The sequence below is a fragment of the Oncorhynchus clarkii genome, chromosome 13 (genome assembly GCF_045791955.1).
Source record: "Oncorhynchus clarkii lewisi isolate Uvic-CL-2024 chromosome 13, UVic_Ocla_1.0, whole genome shotgun sequence".
In the NCBI taxonomy this organism is placed as follows: Eukaryota; Metazoa; Chordata; class Actinopteri; order Salmoniformes; family Salmonidae; genus Oncorhynchus; species Oncorhynchus clarkii.
The window spans coordinates 20,305,144-20,325,184 of record NC_092159.1 but is presented as its reverse complement, the minus strand read 5'-3'; the positions used below and the strand labels follow the sequence as shown (position 1 = coordinate 20,325,184).

Sequence of the window (20,041 nt, the reverse complement as noted above, 5' to 3'; positions counted from 1 at the left end):
AAAGCCCTGACCTCAATCCCATAGACAATTTGTGGGCAGAAACTAAAAAAGCGTGTGCGAGCAAGGAGGCCTACAAACCTGACTCAGTTACACCAGCTCTGTCAGGAGGAATAGGACAAAATTCACCCAACTTATTGTGGGAAGCTTGTGGAAGGCTACCCGAACCGTTTGACCCATGTTAAAGAATTTAAAGGCAATGCTACCAAATACTAATTGAGTGTACGTAAACTTCTGACCCACTGGGAATGTGATGAAAGACATTATTCTGACATTTCACATTCTTAAAATAAAGTGGTGATCCTAACTGACCTAAGACAAATTTTTACTAGGATTAAATGTCAGGAATTGTGAAAAACTGAGTTTAAATGGATTTGGCTAAGGTGTATGCAAACTTCAGACTTCAACTGTAAATATTCATACATCATCAGGCCAGACAGACACCTGCGCAGACTCAGCCGTCTGGTATCCTGGCAGTCCCTGACCACTGTGTTGACTTGGTCTGGCTCACTCTCATCAGCATTTGGTAAACTCAGTGCACCACCCCTACATGTGAAGTACCGCTCCCTTCCAACCAGTAAGGACATCCAGGGAATGCAGACAAGCCACCTCACCTGGGTTTGTTGCAGGTGGGAGCCACAGGGCACACCCACAGTATGCTTATTAGTTAGAAAATGTGCCCTGATGTGTGGTCAATGGTCATTAGGCAATAGGCATTGACACATGGTTTGGACCATGTTTGTGTGGGGGGAAAAGAAAAAGAGAACCCGAATTTCGACATTAATTCAAACATATGGGAGTTTTGACACTGCCTGTACTGCTAGTACATGTCTCACCTGTTTTGACCATTGCCACAGGGTCCTACCCTGAAATGCTACCTGTCTGCTTACACTGAAATAGGACGTGAGAACTGTTGAGTCGGTTCTGACTAGAGGGAGTACAGATACGACCGGAAATGACTTTTTCGTAGCAGGTTAAGAGAATTTACGCAGCAGGTTAATTAAGATAATTAACGTGGCAGGTTAGGAGACTTACTGTAGGTTAAGGTTAGGAAACGGTTTCGGCGTAGGATTTGTTAAAATGCCTCCGATCTTAGCTGTACTCCCTCCAGTCACAACCCACTAGGCACACCACGTCATTTGAGTGTGGAAATGTGGGTAAAATTTGGTTGAGAGGTTGATCAATAAGATTTCAACTTTTATTCACTCACTCATAAAAACAGCCAGAAGTTTGTTGAATTCAAAATGTGTCATCACTATGCTTTCAGCCATCTAAAAGCACAACCAAATTCCATTGGAAAAACAATGTCTTTATTTTTGGTTTAGTTGTCATTTAAATGTCTTATCGCTGCTGCTTTCAAGCATTTAAATGCACAACAAAGTTCAAATGGGAATACCATGTCAGATATTTTGGATTTATACAACAACTTAATGTGTTATTACTGTGCTTAATCTAAAACCACAAACCAATTTATAATTTTGTATTTTATTTTTTTCACCTTTATTTAACCAGGTAGGCTAGTTGAGAACAAGTTCTCATTTGCAACTGCGACCTGGCCAAAATAAAGCGTAGCAATTTGACACATACAACAACACAGAGTTACACATGGAATAAACAAAACATACAGTCAATAATACAGTAGAACAAAAGAAAACAAAAAGTATATATACAGTGAGTGCAAATGAGGTAAGTTAAGGAAATAAATAGGCCATGATGGCGAAGTAATTACAATATAGCAATTAAACACTGGAATGGTAGATCGGCAGAAGATGAACGTGCAGGTAGAGATACTGGGGTGCAAAGGAGCAAAATAAATACCAGTATGGGGATGAGGTAGGTAGATAGATGGGCTGTTTACAGAAAAGCTAAGTACAGGTGCAGTGATCTGTAAACTGCTATGACAGCTGGTGCTTAAAGCTAGTGAGGGAGATGTGAGTCTCCAGCTTCAGAGATTTTTGCAATTCGTTCCAGTCATGGGCAGCAGAAAACTGGAAGGAAAGACGACCAAAGGAGGAATTGGCTTTGGGGGTGACCAGTGAGATATACCTGCTGGAGAGCGTGCTACGAGTGGGTGCTGCTATGGTGACCAGTGAGCTGAGATAATACGGGGCTTTACCTAGCAGAGACTTGTAGATAACCTGTAGCCAGTGGGTTTGGCGACGAGTATGAAGCGAGGGCCAACCAACGAGAGCGTACAGGTCGCAGTGGTGGGTAGTGTATGGGGCTTTGGTGACAAAACGGATGGCACTGTGATAGACTGCATCGAGTTTGTTGAGTCAGATAAGTAGTTATTAAACCAGGCGAGGCAATCTGAGAAACCAAGGCTGTTCTGCCAATAAGAATGTGGTGATTGACATCGAAAGCCTTGGCCAGGTCGATGAATACGGCTGCACAGAGGATGGCGGTTATGATGTCGTTTAGAACCTTGAGCGTGGCTGAGGTGCACCCATGACCAGCTCTGAAACCAGATTTAGCGGAGAAGGTATGGTGGGTTTGGCAGTAATCATGAAGATGAAGGATTGAGGTCTGTAGCTTTGTTGTCACCCCCTTTGAAGAGGGGGATATAGGAATCCGATTGAACAGGCTAGTAATAGGGGTTAATTTTCGGCAGATTAGAAAAAGAGGGTCCAGATAGCCCGGCTTAATGCAGTGAACATCGGCTATCTGAATTTGGGAAGGAGAAGTGGTGGGGGCTTTGGCGGGTTGCTGTGGAGGGTGCCGGGCAGTTGACCGGGGTAGGGGTAGCCATGTGGAAAGCATGGCCAGCCGTAGAGAAATGTTTATTGAAATTCTCAATTATAGATTTATCGGTGGTGACAATGTTTCCTAGCCTCAGAGCAGTGGGCAGCTGGGAGGAGGTGCTCTTATTCTTCATGGACTTAACAGTGTCCCAGAACTTTTTTGAGTTAGTACTACAGGATGCAAATTTCTGTTTGAAAAAGCTTGCCTTAGCTTTTCTAACTGACACGATGCTAATGCAGAACGCCACCAAGGGCAGACAGGTCTGGCGTGAACCAAGGACTATATCTATTCCTAGTTCAATTTTTTTTTTAATCCAATGACCTGGATTGCAGTTGAGATTACATTAAAAATGGATAGAGCAAGTGATCAATGCTGTTTGATATTCTGCACAGATTATTATAGCACTTGTGAAGATCTCCAGAGTCATGCGACCTCTGCATGTTATCGTAAAACATGCACACTTTCTATGATTACATAAGAAGAACATTTCTGTTACAGTAGGCTAACCTCAAAATGTCACCATTGATGTGTGACTCATTTTAAGGTTGAATAAATGTTGTTTCATTTGTAAGAGCCTTGACTTTAGGCTATTTACTGTATAACAAAAGTAATATTGAATTGTGTTTGGATGGAACTATCCAGGCAGAAGATACATCTCCTTCAAATGTTGATATTTGGTTGTGTTGCCAACCACACTATTCAATATCCAGTCTGTCTATAAACTAATCATTTATATGTTGTATTCACGTCTCCATCTCAAACCAAAATGTAAGTTAAAGAATAAGCCTAAATCTAATCTAACTTTAAATGCACTTTAAATAAAGTTTGACTTAATCCTATTCTTTAACTTCAATTTTTCGTTGAGATAGAGGTGAATCTAACATATTTATGATTAACTTGAAGATTACATTTGAAATCTACCAAATCTATGTATTATCTATTTTTAGTTGAACCCTGGGTTGAATTGAAAAATGCTATATAGGCCTAAATAGTATAATTGATGATACAGTGTATGACTTATGAAGTATGTTTACATTTAATTTACTTTGTTAAACCTACCCATTGGAATGACTTCGATAGCAACAGCAAATATATTTAGCTATTAGGAGATCTCTCAATAATCATTCCTACGATAAGTAATAGTCAGTGATAGTAGACAGTGACAAATATTAAAGATGCTGATAAATCAACTCTCCAGATTGTATTTTGCTAATTGTGGATATAACATTGAAGATCTGACATTGTTACAAATTCAACATATTTTAGCACATACAAGGTATGCCTATGTTGAAAATTGGTTACAATGATGACATAATCCTGTGGTTGAAATTTCTCCCCAAATTCACCATCAAAACAACATTGATGATTTTTTTCAAATCCAATGTATTTCCACGTAGATTCCACGTCACAATACGTTGACAAATTATGTTGAAACAACGTTGATTCAACCAGCTTGTGCCCAGTGGAAACCTGTTGAGTCTGACCATTGATATTGCCGCCCACACATAGGCCTACTGTTATTACTATGACAAACCCTCATGTGAAAGGAACGATGTGTTCTCTTTAGTTAAATATTTATTTTGTTTTTGAATCATTCGCAAATTCCTATCCTTGTAGAATGAAATACTGTGCTGGAAACTGTAGCCGACTCGGTGGGCACGGATTGCGGGAACAGCATGATCGATTGAAAAGCATGCATACTGTTATGGAAATGAACCAATTAAGCCTCAAACATGAGTTGTGTTTGAAGTGTTTTTACACAAGCGACTCACCTTGAATTCCACGGACAGTTGGGGGGTATACTCAAGGGTCCAAAGCGCCCGCACCAAGGATGCCAACTGTGTGGTCACCTCACCCCTGGCAAGTTGCGCGTCCTCGTTTTTTACAATTCCGTTTACTCTCCCCTGACACAAATCAGACTTATATTGTTCCAAACCAAGGTACTCGGCCAGCAGGTCAGTATTACTGAGGCACTGAACCACCGCATTCATGAAACAAGTGTTTCCATGATTCTTCAGCCCAAGGACTCCGGGAGTTTTGTCGCCATAGCACCACGACAGCCTGTCTTTTATAGATCCATGAGAAGACAAAGTTGAGGCGCTCTTCTTCACCTTAATCTCCCTCGAGACCTGAAGTTCTTCTTTATTCAAATTCCCTGAGTTGGCACTCAACGTGCACGCGGCGCTGTCTCTGAACCCGCCATCATCATCCTCGCCGTCAGGTGGCTCGACGTCGCCGAAGTGTGCCAAAGTTCCCAAAGTTTTCAGTATCCTGCTCATAAAATTCCCAACGGACTTCAACGATTTCCTTCTGAAAAGCTTCCCGGCTTTGTATTTCTTCTCTTTGCGTTTTGTAGATTTGGTTTTCATGGACTGTTTCCTTATCTTATTCTCCTTATGGTTATCCATGGTGGTTGGTTATTTACCTGGTAACGTTAACAAGAAGTGAAAACGAAACAACTACTGAAGCAATAGACTCCTTCCTACCTGTCTGCCCTACCCCTCCTCCTCTCGAAACCACTCCGGTCTCTGCTAATAGACAATACCGAGGTTTAAGCACATGACTAAACAATGTCCCTCAGACATTCCGGTAATTCCCGCCAGGTCTCGGCGCGCCCTTGTCATACTGTTTCGCTGGTAAAATGGTGAAGCAGCGGGCACCTGTAACCAGTAACCACTGTGTAGGTGAGTTGTCTTCAACTCCATGGTCCTCGGTCGTAGTGAGGCTCAGTACTTCCTCGTCGTTTACTAGGCACATGCAGCTGGCGGTCTTTCTCTCTCCCTCCCTCGCCACTCCGAGCGCTGCTGGAGTGGTTTTCTGTTTGGTGGATAGTGCGCGTTATTCCCGCCCTCCTACAATTTTAGACTATATTAAATCAAATAAATTTGTATTGGTCACATCCAATGTTTAGCGGATGTTATTGGGGGTGTAGCGAAATGATTGTGCTTCTAGTTCCGACAGTGCAGCAATATCTAACAAGTAATATCTATCAATTTAACAACATATACCCAATACACACAAATCTAAGTAAAGGGATAGAATGAAGAATATATAAATATATGGACAAGCTATGTCAGAGCGGCATAGACTAAGATACAGTAGAAAAGTATAGAAGGCAGTATATACATGTGAGATGAGTAATGCAAAATATGTAAACACTATTAAAGTGACATTATTAACGTGACTAGTGTTCCATTTATTAAAGTGTTCCACATTGAAGGTGGCGCACGTAGTGACAGGACTCTGAAACTGATGAATATTGGGCTTATAGGCAACTTAAACAAGCTTGCTGACACTCATTTAGTAACAGGCTTATAAACTTCCCTTATAATTAGATGCACGATAAGGACTATTGTGTATAGTTGAATCAAAACTATTGCAAGCGTTCTGTAGGCCTATATTAACAAATCCTGAACCTATTTTGTATCGGCAATTCAAGGTCTGCACTTTACAGTACGCTTTCTTTCCGTTTTTACTATTGTCTATATTGGCATGATGCGAGTAGGCTACGGTGCATGGTCCCAACGGAAAAAATCATGATATTTTTGAGGTGTGTAGGAGCCCCCTACTGTTTTAGGCAGAGATTGTTCTGCATCCTGGTGATAGGACACTAATAGACTGCACCTGCACAATCCTATCCTCTGATGGAACGCCTCATCTAATAATGCACTGTTGGAGATTTTACTGCACTGTTAGGAGATATTACTGCACTGTTGGAGATATTACTGCACTGCTGGTGCTAGAAACATAAGCATTTTTTCTGCACCTGCGATTACGTCTGCAAATCTGTGGACACGACCAATCAACTTTGATTGGATTATTCATCACGACTATCACACAAATGTCATCGATCTGGAGACACACACGTGGAGGAATCAAATGACGGAAAAGACACAGAGAATAAATGGTCTTAATGCTACTTGGTAGCGCATGTTTTGTACCGCAGAGGACATACACTGCTGATATTCTCAATCAGTTTCGGTTTTAATTTCACAGCTCGCCAAGACCATAGATTGGATTTAGTGATCCATATGTGCTGATTTACTCAAGCAGATGTATAATATTCATATTTCTCTTGCAATATTTTTATAACCTCACGTATTATTGCAGTGTAATCGGAAACCTTGTATTTCTGAGGAGTCTGCACTCTGCAGCACCCGCTTCCAAACTTCTGCAATGAGTCAGAAACTCAAACGCTTCCATATAGGGCTATACATTACTCTGATCTTCTAGCATGGCCTCCTGAGTATTCAGTGTGTGTGCGTGCGTGCATGGGCAGTTGGATGGGATGCCCTATTTTACAGAGCTGGGGGTGCAGGTTATGTTTTGCTGACTTTGTCCGTCCATAGCGTACTGCAGGTTTGCTCTCTTTTTTGTGGGTAGCGGACTAGTGGGGTAGCTATTAATTATTGCGTTTTGAGCTTCTGAGCAGTCGAGAGGGGAATGCTTTTGGGAAGATGGAGGCATTCCAAGAGGCTCGCTGGTTACACACACACACACACACACACACACACACACCTGAGCGCGCGCACACACACACACACCTACACCTTACCGAAGTCTCTGGGGAATCTCCAGTGATAGATTAGCTGACAGCAGCGGTGTGCTAAAGTGCCTGTGAATCTGGGCTTCGTCGTCTCTCTTTCTATTCTTTACCACACGACACGCATATAAGACAGTCATGTCTGTATGAAATATGCATTTAATGTACTGTGTAGCCTGCCTTTTTACACTCACTGCCTATTAATGGGGAAAGGGAGGATAACACAATCACTTCTGTTCTTCCCATAGAAAATCAGAGCGAATGCTATTCAAGGTTATGATGAGCAGATTAGTATCTTTATGTGACTACAATATCCAGCTTTGCATTGATGAGGTTAAGAGTCCCTAAGTCAAATGATTAGGTTAATTCCATAATTCCATGCATATTAGAACATGTGTGTCTGCCAAGTTTGTTGATGCAGTACATTATTAGTATGGCGAATACCACACAAAAACTATGCAATTACCTTCAACAAGCAAAATGTAGCTAGTAATGCATACTTCAGTCAATATCGCACAATCAAAATTATATCAATTTATTTTCATGAATGAATAAAACATTTGCTCTATAATGGCATTACTGGCAGTGTTCATGACTTCTTCGGAGTTGTTTGGTGTGAGGACAGGTGTGTATTGGGACTGGTCAGGGTCAAGGTCAAAAGTTAAACGTTTGTAGGGTAGGTGGGTCAAAGGTCATAGGGTCATGGGTTTTTTGAACCTCTGTTCTCCTGGCATCCGAGAGGCACTCTAGGGAGAGGAGGGGTGGGGGTACCTCCACCTGAGCACGGCCCCGTCGGCACTGGTGCTCACCATGCTCCCGTTGTCGGAAGAGATTGTGACGCTGGTGATGCTGCCGCTGTGGCCGACGCCCACGTGGGTCACCTCGCCCTCCGAGTAGTCCCACACCTTCACCAGCTTCTCGTCTCCACCTGAAGTGGGCCAGCAGAGACACATATACCATGTTTATTTCTACTGCAAAGCCTACAAACATTGATCCAACCGAATGCTGGGTGAAGTCACGCTCAACCAAGTGCTCTTCACGATAGTCCCGAGCTATTGAGAGTCGATACAGGGATATTTAATGGACAGACCATGGGCTGTCGCTGATTGATGGTAGTCAACAGTAGCCTAGTCCTAGATCTGTTGGAGCTGTGCCAACTCCTATGTCAATGTCAACAAAACCAATGTAAAGGGTACTGTACCAGTGACAAAGTGCTGTCCGCTCTGTGAGATGTGCATGCCATTGATGGCTCCTGACAGGGAGCCCTCCAGTTCTCTGATGGCTGAGCCATCATACACCTCCCAATAACCAATCTGGGAAAGAAGAAGGCCATTCAGGTATATGGAATATGAATGAGAGAGCTTGTACATAAGACTTGTCAGACTAGTTTATTTGACATATTCTATGTAAAATTACAAGAAATTACGAAAATGACCATGTATCACAGTGATTATAGTAAGTATGAACGCCACTCCTCGTGTGTCTTCTGTTGTTCGTTCATAGTATAGTAATTCTGCCTCACTGAATTATCTATCTTCATTATTCCACTATATGTAAATGAGGCCGGAGAGAGTCTATCAAGTTTCCGTGCGCCCGCCACCGTTAAAACAACATGCTTGTGACTCTAAATGAGAGTTAATCGTCCCAAGGGTTTGCAGCTGTCAAAGACTTGCGCCTCTCAAAGGCTCAATTGTTATTTGAAGTTTATTTACAGCCGCACAGTAATGCCACAATCTCCCCACACACACACACAAGGTCCTTTCTTGTTATTTTTATGACAAAGCTAATTACAACTACAAACTATCTGACGCATATGAGAGGACATTAAAATGCAGCATGTGAGTGCTTCTTCAGGTGTCAAGGAAGAGGAGACTTGCAGCTTAACTGGCTGGCAGCACAGAACTAAACTATTTGTGATTTTTAAGTATTGGAACTGGCCAAACTGATTGTACCTGGAAACAAATTATTTCTTTATATGCACAACTTGCTTTATTAACTGAAAATCGAATCAACGAGTCAATGTTTCGGCTATAGAGTGAATATTACAATACCCAACACAATCTCCTCATACAGAAGTGAGAAAATGCCTAGTATATCTGAATGAACCAGTTCAGAGGACTCATCAGAAAGGCGTAGGCCAATCAGAAAAAAGCTCCAGTTGTATGCAATGAAACAAGTAATGTTACATGGGAGAGAGCTCAGAATAGCATTTACGAGAATAGCTTCTCGGACTGGATTTCATCTCTTAGTAAGACCACAAACATAATGCATTACGGGACTGAGGAAATGTAATCTCACAAAGACATATCAAATACAGTTTGTAATAATGGGATTGAAGAGAAACAAATGGCAAAAAAACAACAAGATATTTATAGTTTTAAGAATGAAAAACAGGGCTTAAAGCACAGAGGCAGCCTAAAGAGAGACATTTCTGTGGGATGGTAAAAAAAACACTTTTGTACCTCAATATCATTCAAATTCAATGGAAAAGCTTACTGACTGGAAAACACATTTGTTAGACATTATTGAGAAATACACAACAGTCAGGGCCGTTCTTCAGTGTAATTCAATTCAAATGGAAAGGCTCAAGGTTCTTTGCATGCATCATTCATTGTGAAAACATTTGGTCAACATAATGACCAACAACCATAATTTATGCATAGATTATCTTTTTTTCAATATGATTGAAATTAAATGAAAAAAATCCAAAGTTCTTGGCGTGCATTCATTCACTTTATGAAATAACATTTTTGGTCAGCATAATGAAAGAAAGAAAAACCCCTCAATACCAGCAGCAACTAGCTTACATTTTTTATTTTATTTAACTAGGCAAGTCAGTTAAGAACTAATTCTTATTTACAATGACAGCGGGATCAGTGGGTTAACTGCCTTGTTCAGGGACAGATTTGTACCTTGTCAGCTGGGGGATTTGAACTTGCAACCTTTCGGTTACTAGTCCAATGCTCTAACCACTAGGCTACCCTGCCGCCCCACATGATTTGAATCTTAATCAAATCACTGGCTATCATATGAGGTGAGATAGGACACAGCCAAAAAAGTGAGAGGGAGAAGAGTTAGCCCAGTAGCAGACACAACGCTCCCTCTCTCCAGTATAGTTTGTGTTGTGTCATATAGGGAATGGGTTCAAATCCAGTTTGATTCTCTAGTCACGACCTCTCTCCCCTCTCCTGGTGTCATGGAGGGCTTATTTGAGAGCAGCACCTGTGTGAGAGTGGCCGAGTCACCCTCACCCATCTGTGTTCCCTCCCTTCTCCTGTGGAACCTGGCTGCCATCCACGGCAACATCCACCAGAAATTAATTACATCCAAGGCTAGCATGTGCCTACTGCTAGCATTGCTTTAGCCTTCAATGCAACCTAACTCTCCTATTCAAGGAGAGTTAGGTTGAAGCATTAGGTTGCTGAGAGAAGGACACACTGAATTGACTGGCTTGAATTGTGAGGATGACCACACAATTTATTTTCATAATGAGCCAAATCTATTGGATTTCTACCCAAAGTGGCAAAGGAAATCTATTTAATAAACACAAGAGACCAGCAAAATTGACAAAAGAGTGTGGCGGTATAGCAGGAACTATAGCAGCATCTAGTGGTCAAAATATGGAACTTTCACACTTCTTTATGGTAAATAATGCAAGTGACTTCAATGATTAATTTCTCTGAACAGGGGGAAAAACATCACCAGATTCACAGGGAATACATTACAGTATGTAGAAGCAGTACTCCAAGCAACAGCTTCATTCTAGTTGTCAAACAGAGAACTGATACTGTATAATGGTTTGTTGGGGTGGGATTGACATGAGGTGTGTGGGGCCCGTGGGTGTCTTTTTACTATTTTTTTGGGATACCTCATTTTTCTCATTAGTAAGAAGAGGTTTGGTCCAAATTGAATGTTGGGTACTATATTTATTGAATATTATCTGAATCCTATCAATTAAAATGGCCAAATTAGCTTAATTTCTCAGATATAACATTTCATTTCAGCAAAATAATGTTTCAGGAATGCTAATCTTACCTGTTTCTAACGACAGAAACAATTTCAGAACAATCTGAGATGGTGGGTGTCACGGCTTGCTGAAATGACATGGAATGACTCTTGCTTTAAAGGCACAGTGCAGTCAAAAACATGATTTGTCTGTGTTTTATATATATTTACACACCATGAGGTCGGAATAATACTGTCAAATTGTGAAAATGATAATAATGCCATTTTAGTGGAAGAGCTGTTTGAAAAGATTGCTTGACATTTCTGCCTGTTTTGTTGGGATGGAGTTTTGGCCAGGCAGTTTAAGTTAATAGACCAATAACAAAGATCATTTCAAACCTCTCTGCCAATGACAGCTAGTTCTCAGGTTACATATCCCTCCAATTAGGCTTGTCCAACTATGCCACTGACTCAGACCACTCCCAAACAGTCCTAGCAAAATTCTTGCTTGAGAAATTGCTCTTTGCTAAGAAGCAATTATTTATTATTTTTGACCATTTAAATTTAAAACATTCACAGTAAAGTGCTTGTTGTTACCCAGAAATGATTGATACTTAGATAAAAACGTCTGCATTGGAACTTTAAATACTAATTGCCTAGCAAGGATAACTTCAGCTATAGTTCCTACAATCATTACAATGCATTGAAAGCTAAACCACTGTGCCGAATAGAGATTACATGTCTAGTCTTTTGTGAAATCTTATGGTACAGTATGTGTTGTGTAATTTCAATACCAGTATGTTGAAAACATGAATGCATGCTGTGCCAAGATTAGTCTACATTTTCACTCTGTTGTGTGTAGAGTGTTGTGTAATTCCACCTACATGTTGAGGCAATACATCACTGAGGACAGTAACCCACTAAAGAAGGGCTGTACACCGATAAAGCCTTCTTAGCTACTGTGTGGGCTTCCATTTATCCCGACGCTCAGCCATGTATTTGACCATGCTAATCCATTTACACATACAGTACCTCTCGCCAACAAAGTATAATCCCCCTCTTTTAATTGAGCATCTCAAGGACATCCGTCAAACAAAGAAGTTATAGGACGATCAAGAGCTCACTTCTCTTTTAAACGGAATACTTCAGAAGGTCTTTATTGTCCTATCAGTGCTGGACAATGGGAAGGCCACAGAAGCCTATATACCATGCGTCTGATAACTGACATGCCACAATAGAATACAGGATCAATCCCAAGACCCTGATGGCCCTACATCACAATCAGCCCAAACTGGAACCAACACCCAGGAGTGTTGGGTCATCATCACAAGAGGCTTCTGGCTGACCCCACCACAGAACCACCAGCAGCAGTAGTCCGTTCTGTTGTCTCCGTCCATCCGACAGACTGGAGAGTGTGAAGCTGTCCCCAAAGACCCTCTACCACTGACTGAACTCTGAGCCAAGGAGCTGCTGCATCCAATCCCTCTCTCTCTGTCTCCCCCCCCCCCCCGTCTCACTCAAAGTGTGCGTGTATCTGTGTGTGTTACTGTTTGCTCACCCCAGACAGAGCGCCTGTGTCCTGGAGCGAGCAGATGGCGTATCTGGCACACGGGCACTTGGATGGCATAGGCAGGAATCGCATCCGCAGGAAGGCGCCGAGAGCCAGAGCACTCTCTTTCTAGTCTCTCTTTTTTTTCCCCTCTCCTCATTTTCTCAGTCTCAGCGCATTCACAGTGCTCGCTAATCAGTATAGCTTGTCCTCACCTCACAGCGTGGTGTTGAGCCAACAATACGGGCCTTATTAGTCTGTAGAGCTTGCGATGAGTGGATATTAAGGTGCATATTGAAGAGGGGCTACTGTGAACCTCGGTTCGCACCTTATGCAACTCGGTTTTTATTCTAGGTAATCAAGACGTAAAGAGGTGTTACATACACCTGGCCACGTGACTGCTACGTCGTGGCTTATGACTGGTAAAAAAAAAAAAAGGTTGGAAACATTTCGAAACACGACACAGCTGACGTGGGCATGTGAACAAGCTCGGCATGGCCTTTCTTCAGCACACCAATACTCGTCTCTCTAACAGAGCTCATCTCGAACATCTAACATCTGGAGATGAGATGAAGGCTAACAAGGATGCCTTGATACGGAGAACAGCCTTCTCTGACTTTCCCGCGACTGGGGACCACACGCTGCACAAAGTAGTCATCAACTAGCTACAGTGTGCTGTGCTGTGAGTCTTTTCTAATTCCAAACCTTTCTGTCGGTGCCACTGGTGATGATCTGGTACTCCTCAGGGTGGTAACACACACTTCTGAACAGAGTGTTGGCCAGGACCATCTGATTCCTCACAAATCGCCTGCAGTCGGGAGGAGGAGAGAGGGAGAGGAAGGGAGAGGGGAAGACAGAGAGGAGAAGCAGGTAGGGTACCAGGGAGAGAGAGGGGTGGGGGGGGGGGGGGGGTGAGATGAGACTTGAAATGAATGTTGAATACAGGAAACACATGAATGGAAGAGTGGTATTAATGGTAGTGGTAGTAATTATGTGTGTTGAACGCCTCTCACAGTGGGAAGCCAAAGCAATCAGACAGAAGGATAAAGGATTAAGGGCATGGGGTAAAGAAGTGTGTGTGTGTGTGTGTGTGTGTGTGTGTGTGTGTGTGTGTGTGTGTGTGTGCTTGCACATCTACATGTGTTTATGGATTTGAGCATGCATACATCCATGCGTGTGTGTGTGTACTGTGTGTGTGTATACATGAGAATGTGCATTTGAACTCACACCAAGTCCCAGATGATGCAGGCCCCATCCGAGCTGGCGGTGACACACTCCTTGTCGTTGCTCTTGATCTTGATGCTGGTGACGGTGGCTTTGTGCTCCTTCATGGTCTCAATGAGCCGGTGACAGCCCTGCAGGATCTCCCACACACGTACCTGTAACAGGCCAGAGACTGGCACTAGGACTCAATACAATAATGCTGTTGAGGAACACCACTAAAACATTGTATTAAATATGTATGTAATAGTATGTGTTTTTTGGGAGTTTTTTTGTGGGAAGGATGGGGGAAAAGGAAGAGCTTAAAATATTTGTACAGATGTCACATTCAAGAGGTGGTTCATTAATACTGGTGGTTCTTAATCTATGCTCTCTATTTAAATATAGACTAAAAGGTGTCCTGTGACATGCCAGGGTGACTTTTCATCTGACCTGTCCCTCTCCTCCTCCACTAACGATCCTCTTGCAGTCCCTGGTGCCAGCGATGGCAGTCACGCCCATGCTGTGGGCATTGTGGATGACCAGCATGGCTCTGCCAGTCTCTGGGGCAAACACACGGATCTTCCCATCGTTCCAGGCTATAAAACAATTGGAACAAGAAAAATATATTAGATGGGAATAGTCGATACATGACATTCCTAAGTATTTCTTCACTGAGATTGTGCCATAATGTGTTGTGATGATAGCCTGGAAGCAGATCTATTTGTGCTATCATGCCAAACACTGTGGCCATTCGGCAGTCTTTGGCATGACAAGGAGTGGCATGATGGCCCAAACAGACTGGTATCCAGGCTACTGTGAAGATTGTGTGCTCAGTCCCTCCCTAGTGTAGTACATTGGACGTGTGTCTTAACTGTAAATGGCTGGAATGGAAATGTACAGTCGAGGATCAAACCATTTATTATTATCATGACTCAACATATCAAAGCTCCAACAATGAGAAGGAATATCAGGCACATTCACACCCTCACATTAAAAATATTGTCATTATCTTACAGGCTAGTGTGCTCCATAATAATTGTCGCTAGTCCATCATCGTTATAACTTTAGACAATGCTATACGCTGCAATGATGACGTACCATCCCTCCCTAGTGTAGTGCTAGCCACATCAGGGTTGTGGTTTTGATTCCCGCATGGACCACATATACTGTGTGTGTGTGTGTGTGTGTTCATTTTTTGAATGACCCCATTGCCAAACAGAACTCCTAATGGTTCCTGCCTACCGCTGATGATGCTGTGTCCGTCGATCATGAAGTCCAGGGCGTTGCAGGTCATGTTGGGGACGGAGATCCGCAGCAGCTCCTTGGAGGTCTCGGCGTGCCACACTCTGATGTCATCCTGGGAACACGTGGCAAACAGCTCCGACGAGCCACTGGGAGAGAATCAGAAACGCCGCTGGAATAAGTTTGTGACCAGTCATTCTGCACTTTATACTGGAGCCACAGGCTACAATACATGTTTATGCTTTAAACATGCTCATATCGCCCTCTAGTGGGAGTAAATGGGCAATGACGGCAAAGCATTGAAGGAGGACGAAAGCAATGTTGTTTTAGGCAGTCTCTCTTGACAGCATAGACTACGTTTGAGGTGCAGATACGTAAAGACAGCTATATATTTGAGGCAATCAGGTAGTAGTGATAATAGAATGTGTGCTGTAAAACAATATTGTGGGGGGAAAAGAGTGAATCACGTACAGTATGTAATCTTGTCTCTAAATGGGTGCCTGTATTTTGAAGGGTGTCACTCACAATGGGAAGGCCACGTCGTTGACTGCACTGTTGTGACTGGTGGCGATCAGCTCCTCTTTGAAGTCTGTGTAGCCAAAACGGTAGATCTGAGCCGCTTCCGTTCCTGCAAAGAACTGGTGGCCCTCGCCTCTCACAGCGATGGACGTCACTCCCCCCTCCAACTGAACCTTCCTATGGGGGTTAGATGATGAATGGCAGAATGCCGCATTGAGTACATTATGTATTTCTTGGTTTGCCATCAAATGTATTTATAAAGCCCTTCTTACATCAGCTGATATCTCAAAGTGCTGTACAGAAGCCCAGCCTAAAACCCCAAACAGCAAGCAATGCAGGTGTACAAGCACGGTGGCTAGGAAAAACTCCCTAGAAGCCATGACCCTGACGGGCTGAAGAAATGTAACCACTCTAATGTATAGGCTAAGCTACAGTATGGATGCAATATGACAGTTTTAGATAGATGATATAAACCAGTGGTTCTCAACTGGTGGGTCGCGGCCCAAATTTGGGTCGTGGGAGGTTTTGATTGGGACACAAAAAAATACTTGGCTCTGAATTGAAACTACTAATACCAGGTAGAAAGTGTGTATAAATTATAATCAACATACATTTTTTTTTAAATAATTTATTCTCCTAATTATTTTATTGTATTGTTTTTATTCGATCACAGTATTTATATATAGAGTTATTAGCTGCGCTATTCAGCAGATTTGGTTAATTTCGTGGTCTCAAACAAGTGAGCTTGCCAACATTCTTCATCAAGAATATGAGCAATATGGATTAAATTGACAATGAAAAAGTTGAATGTTGTTTGCTTGCCCAATATACACTGAACTGGAAGAAAGGGTCATCCCGCCGGACCTCAGGAATATGACATGACCGATACAATCTGTCAGTGCCCACCAGTCATGAGAAATCCATAGATAGGGCCTAATGAATTTATTTCAATTGATTGATTTCCTTATATGAACTGTGACTCAGTAAAATTGATTGATTTCCTTATATGAACTGTGACTCAGTAAAATTGATTGATTTCCTTATATGAACTGTGACTCAGTAAAATTGATTGATTTCCTTATATGAACTGTGACTCAGTAAAATTGATTGATTTCCTTATATGAACTGTGACTCAGTAAAATTGATTGATTTCCTTATATGAACTGTGACTCAGTAAAATTGATTGATTTCCTCATATGAACTGTGACTCAGTAAAATTGATTGATTTCCTCATATGAACTGTGACTCAGTAAAATTGATTGATTTCCTTATATGAACTGTGACTCAGTAAAATTGATTGATTTCCTCATATGAACTGTGACTCAGTAAAATTGATTGATTTCCTCATATGAACTGTGACTCAGTAAAATTGTTGAAATTGTAGCATGTTGCGTTTATATTTTTGTTCAGTATATATTTTGAATTCTCACGCATGCTCACTCTAATATATTCACCCTTGGATTGTTATTTCTTGACTTCTTGTATTGATTATTTGTGTATGTGTATTGTATTTGAGAGGCATTCTACTGCACTGCTTGAGCTAGTAACATAAGCATTTCACTGCACCAGCAAATCTGTGCAACCAATAAACTTTCATTTGATTTTGATATAGACAACTTGATATCTTGTCTGTCAACCTGCAGCACTTACTTACTTGATGGTTTTGAAGTTAGGTCCCGAGCACAAAGTGAACATGCCATCCCCAGAGCCCACCAGGATGTCCCCAGACTTCAGCACCTTCAGTGTGTTGACACCCTGCACCAAAAAGACAAAGAGGGACAGCTGTACCAAATCTCAACTGCAGTAGGATCTCAGAGATATGAACATATGGAGGTCACTCAGGACACTGAATAAACCCACCTTGCTGAATTTCTGTTTTCGTGGCCCACAGCTGTTGAGGAGGCGAGTCTTCAGGTTGACCTTCAGGATGTCACCACTGGTGGTTCCGCAGTAAAAGAAAAGGTCGTCGTCTGGGATCTGGGATGCAACGGGGTCACCTTAAGAAATAAGCTTTCCGTCTCCACCTGTACTACTTTGAGAGGCTGCTTGATATGCAGGGAAATTCTTTATCTTAATTCAGAGATCAATCGACCTCAGAGAACAATTGCCATGTGAATAAAATAACAGGAACCTGAACTTGTGTGTTTACAGATTTCCTCATTAATAAACCATAACAAGTATTGATGAATAGTTTATCTTTGCTTGGTCTCAAAACGTACTTCGAGTGGTTAAGAATGGGTCGTACAAAATCTTTTTGGGGGGGCATTTGGCACCATTGTGCAATTTACTCACTGGTTGAATTAATGTTGTTTACACATAATTTTAACTAAATTACGTTGAACCACCGTGGAATAGACTAATTGACATCTGTTCCCAGTGGGTACTCAGTCAGTACCACTATTACTTTGAGCCGTGTCTGCTTTCTATGGTTTAGCTCACCTCAATGCATTTGACAATCCTCTTCAGCTGTCCTGTCTGGCATTCCGTAGGCCGGATCTTTCTATTTGGAAGGTCTAGCTCCCAAACACGCATTGTGCCACTACAGGGAAACAACATATTACAAGTGTGTGAATTCGAAAGTATTAATAATAAACTGTATTTATTTAATAATTCTCGGTCGTGTTCAAGTCCAATAAAGATCCGTTCTGATTGACAAAGTAATGCTCTCTTCTAACAGCAACCCAGAGTCTCTGTAAGTCACTCACTTGCCGGCGGAGATGAAGATGTTGTCGCTGTGGTTGGTGTACTCGATGGTGAGGCAGTGGCCTGCACTGTGGGCAGAGGCCGGGCTCCCACAGATCGCTTCTTTGCTCTCAAGGTTCCACACCACAATGCTGAAAACACAAACCATTCACATTTACAGCCAGACTGTAGTATAACCTACAAATTACTGTTGAAATTCTTCCAATGTGAAAGTAGTTTTTAAAGTGACACAATCATCCAAAGCCTGTTGTATCTAACCAATCTAATCATCTAATCAAAGGTCTGAGGACCAGCTGATTAGTAGGATAAGGTGTGTTATAGCAGGACTGGAACAAAATGCTCAATACATTAAACTACCTCGTACCTTCCATCATCCTGTCCACCCAGGGAGACAAGGTACTTGTCATTGGGGGAGAAGGCAAGTCCCTCCACCTTCGCTTTGTGTAGCTGTAGTCTGGCATGGATCGCTCTCTTCTCATAATCCCAGATGATCAGATCAGCCTGGAACAACACAGATTAACTATGTGATCTACTGCCATTCATGTGTTTCCCACGTTCAACATTCATCTGTAGCCTCTCCCTCCGTGCCTCCATCCAACTGTGTCTCTGTATGTCTGCCGTTCGGTCTGTCTGTCTGTCTGCCTCTCTCTGATATCAAGAGGCGAAACATGACTGCTCTCTTAATAGTAGAACGTTTCACTGTCCTTAGTTTACCTTGAAGCCCATGAAGGTGACCTGTCCAGAAGCGATGTAGCGTCCGCTTTTGGACACAGTGACACAGGAGACGTTGTTGGTGTGTCCATGGAGGAACTCCTGTTTGCCATCTTTCAGGCTCTTCAAAATAACAGTGCAACCAAGAGGATAGATGAAGTGTTCTCTGTCTGGGTGCACTCTGAGGCCAGAAAATACGTGTCCTGTCAAAAAAAAAAATGCTTTAGACCAGAACTAAAGATGAGGATATGATTATGATTGAACCTAACTCGTCTGAAGGACTCATCAAGGTAAACAAACATGATGGATAGATTAGAGTTTTGAAGGAAACTTCTAAATACTTTCCATAAACTGAACAGCACATGACAAATTATTTAGTTATCTTCAGACACATTGAAAAGATGACAAACCAGCTGAAAACCCCACTAGCGACAAGCAACAGTAGTAGCTGGTACAGGTAGCAGCTACCATAGCATGCCCTGATCCTAGTGACAACAACCATATCACCCAGGGCAACAAATAACGTTAGCTAACGTTAGTATTACTTGTTACCAGATAACTTGGTTAGCTCAGCTGAATATGTTAGCTAGCTAGCTAAATAGGCTGGCAGGATATTTTACATTACCATTGAACCCAATTACAGCCTCCAGCTCAAGCCGTGGAATATCTTGCGCATCTCCAGCCATGATGCAACACAATTGCACCTCTTTTTTACTTTGAAGGTGTTTACAGCAAGTCTTCAAGCTTCTAAAATCCTATCGAGCTTCAGCTACCTTTCGCTCATTTGCCATCCCGACAAACAAACGTTGCCTAGCAACTTAACAATTTGTTTGGGATCAGTTTCTATGGTGATGTAGTAGTTTTGTAATGCATTTGGGTGCGTCTTT

General features: G+C 42.2%; 2 protein-coding genes across 2 annotated transcripts in view; both read right to left on the bottom strand.

Moving 5' to 3' along the window:
* The window catches only part of LOC139424552 (ubiquitin carboxyl-terminal hydrolase 43-like), a 106,585-nt gene extending 101,312 nt beyond the window's left edge, over positions 1 to 5,273 (bottom strand). The window contains exon 1 of the mRNA XM_071176509.1: positions 4,512 to 5,273. Coding sequence (XP_071032610.1) covers positions 4,512 to 5,147 — 636 coding nt within the window. The 5' untranslated portion in view covers positions 5,148 to 5,273. The remainder of the gene's footprint in view (positions 1 to 4,511) is intronic.
* A 2,423-nt stretch (positions 5,274 to 7,696) lies between these two features.
* Positions 7,697 to 19,840, bottom strand: LOC139423820 (cilia- and flagella-associated protein 52-like). Its single transcript, XM_071175456.1, has 14 exons — positions 19,780 to 19,840; positions 19,158 to 19,357; positions 18,808 to 18,944; positions 18,446 to 18,574; positions 18,180 to 18,279; positions 17,601 to 17,717; positions 17,395 to 17,495; positions 15,747 to 15,917; positions 15,222 to 15,370; positions 14,430 to 14,575; positions 14,004 to 14,155; positions 13,482 to 13,584; positions 8,484 to 8,595; positions 7,697 to 8,210 (listed from the first exon to the last, which is right to left on the bottom strand). The coding sequence occupies exons 1-14, from the start codon at positions 19,838 to 19,840 to the stop codon at positions 8,029 to 8,031; spliced, it is 1,860 nt and encodes a 619-aa protein (XP_071031557.1). The 3' UTR covers positions 7,697 to 8,028.
* Positions 19,841 to 20,041: the final 201 nt, after the last annotated feature.

Bases quoted from the DNA above. Each gene is read 5' to 3' on its own strand.
- LOC139423820 (XM_071175456.1), bottom strand. From the start codon at position 19,840: ATGGCTGGAGATGCGCAAGATATTCCACGGCTTGAGCTGGAGGCTGTA. The intron at 17,718-18,179 runs GTGAGCTAAACC...GTTGCATCCCAG, and splicing joins GGATTGTCAAATGCATTGAG to ATCCCAGACGACGACCTTTT. The intron at 17,496-17,600 runs GTGGGTTTATTC...TTTTTGGTGCAG, and splicing joins GAAAACAGAAATTCAGCAAG to GGTGTCAACACACTGAAGGT.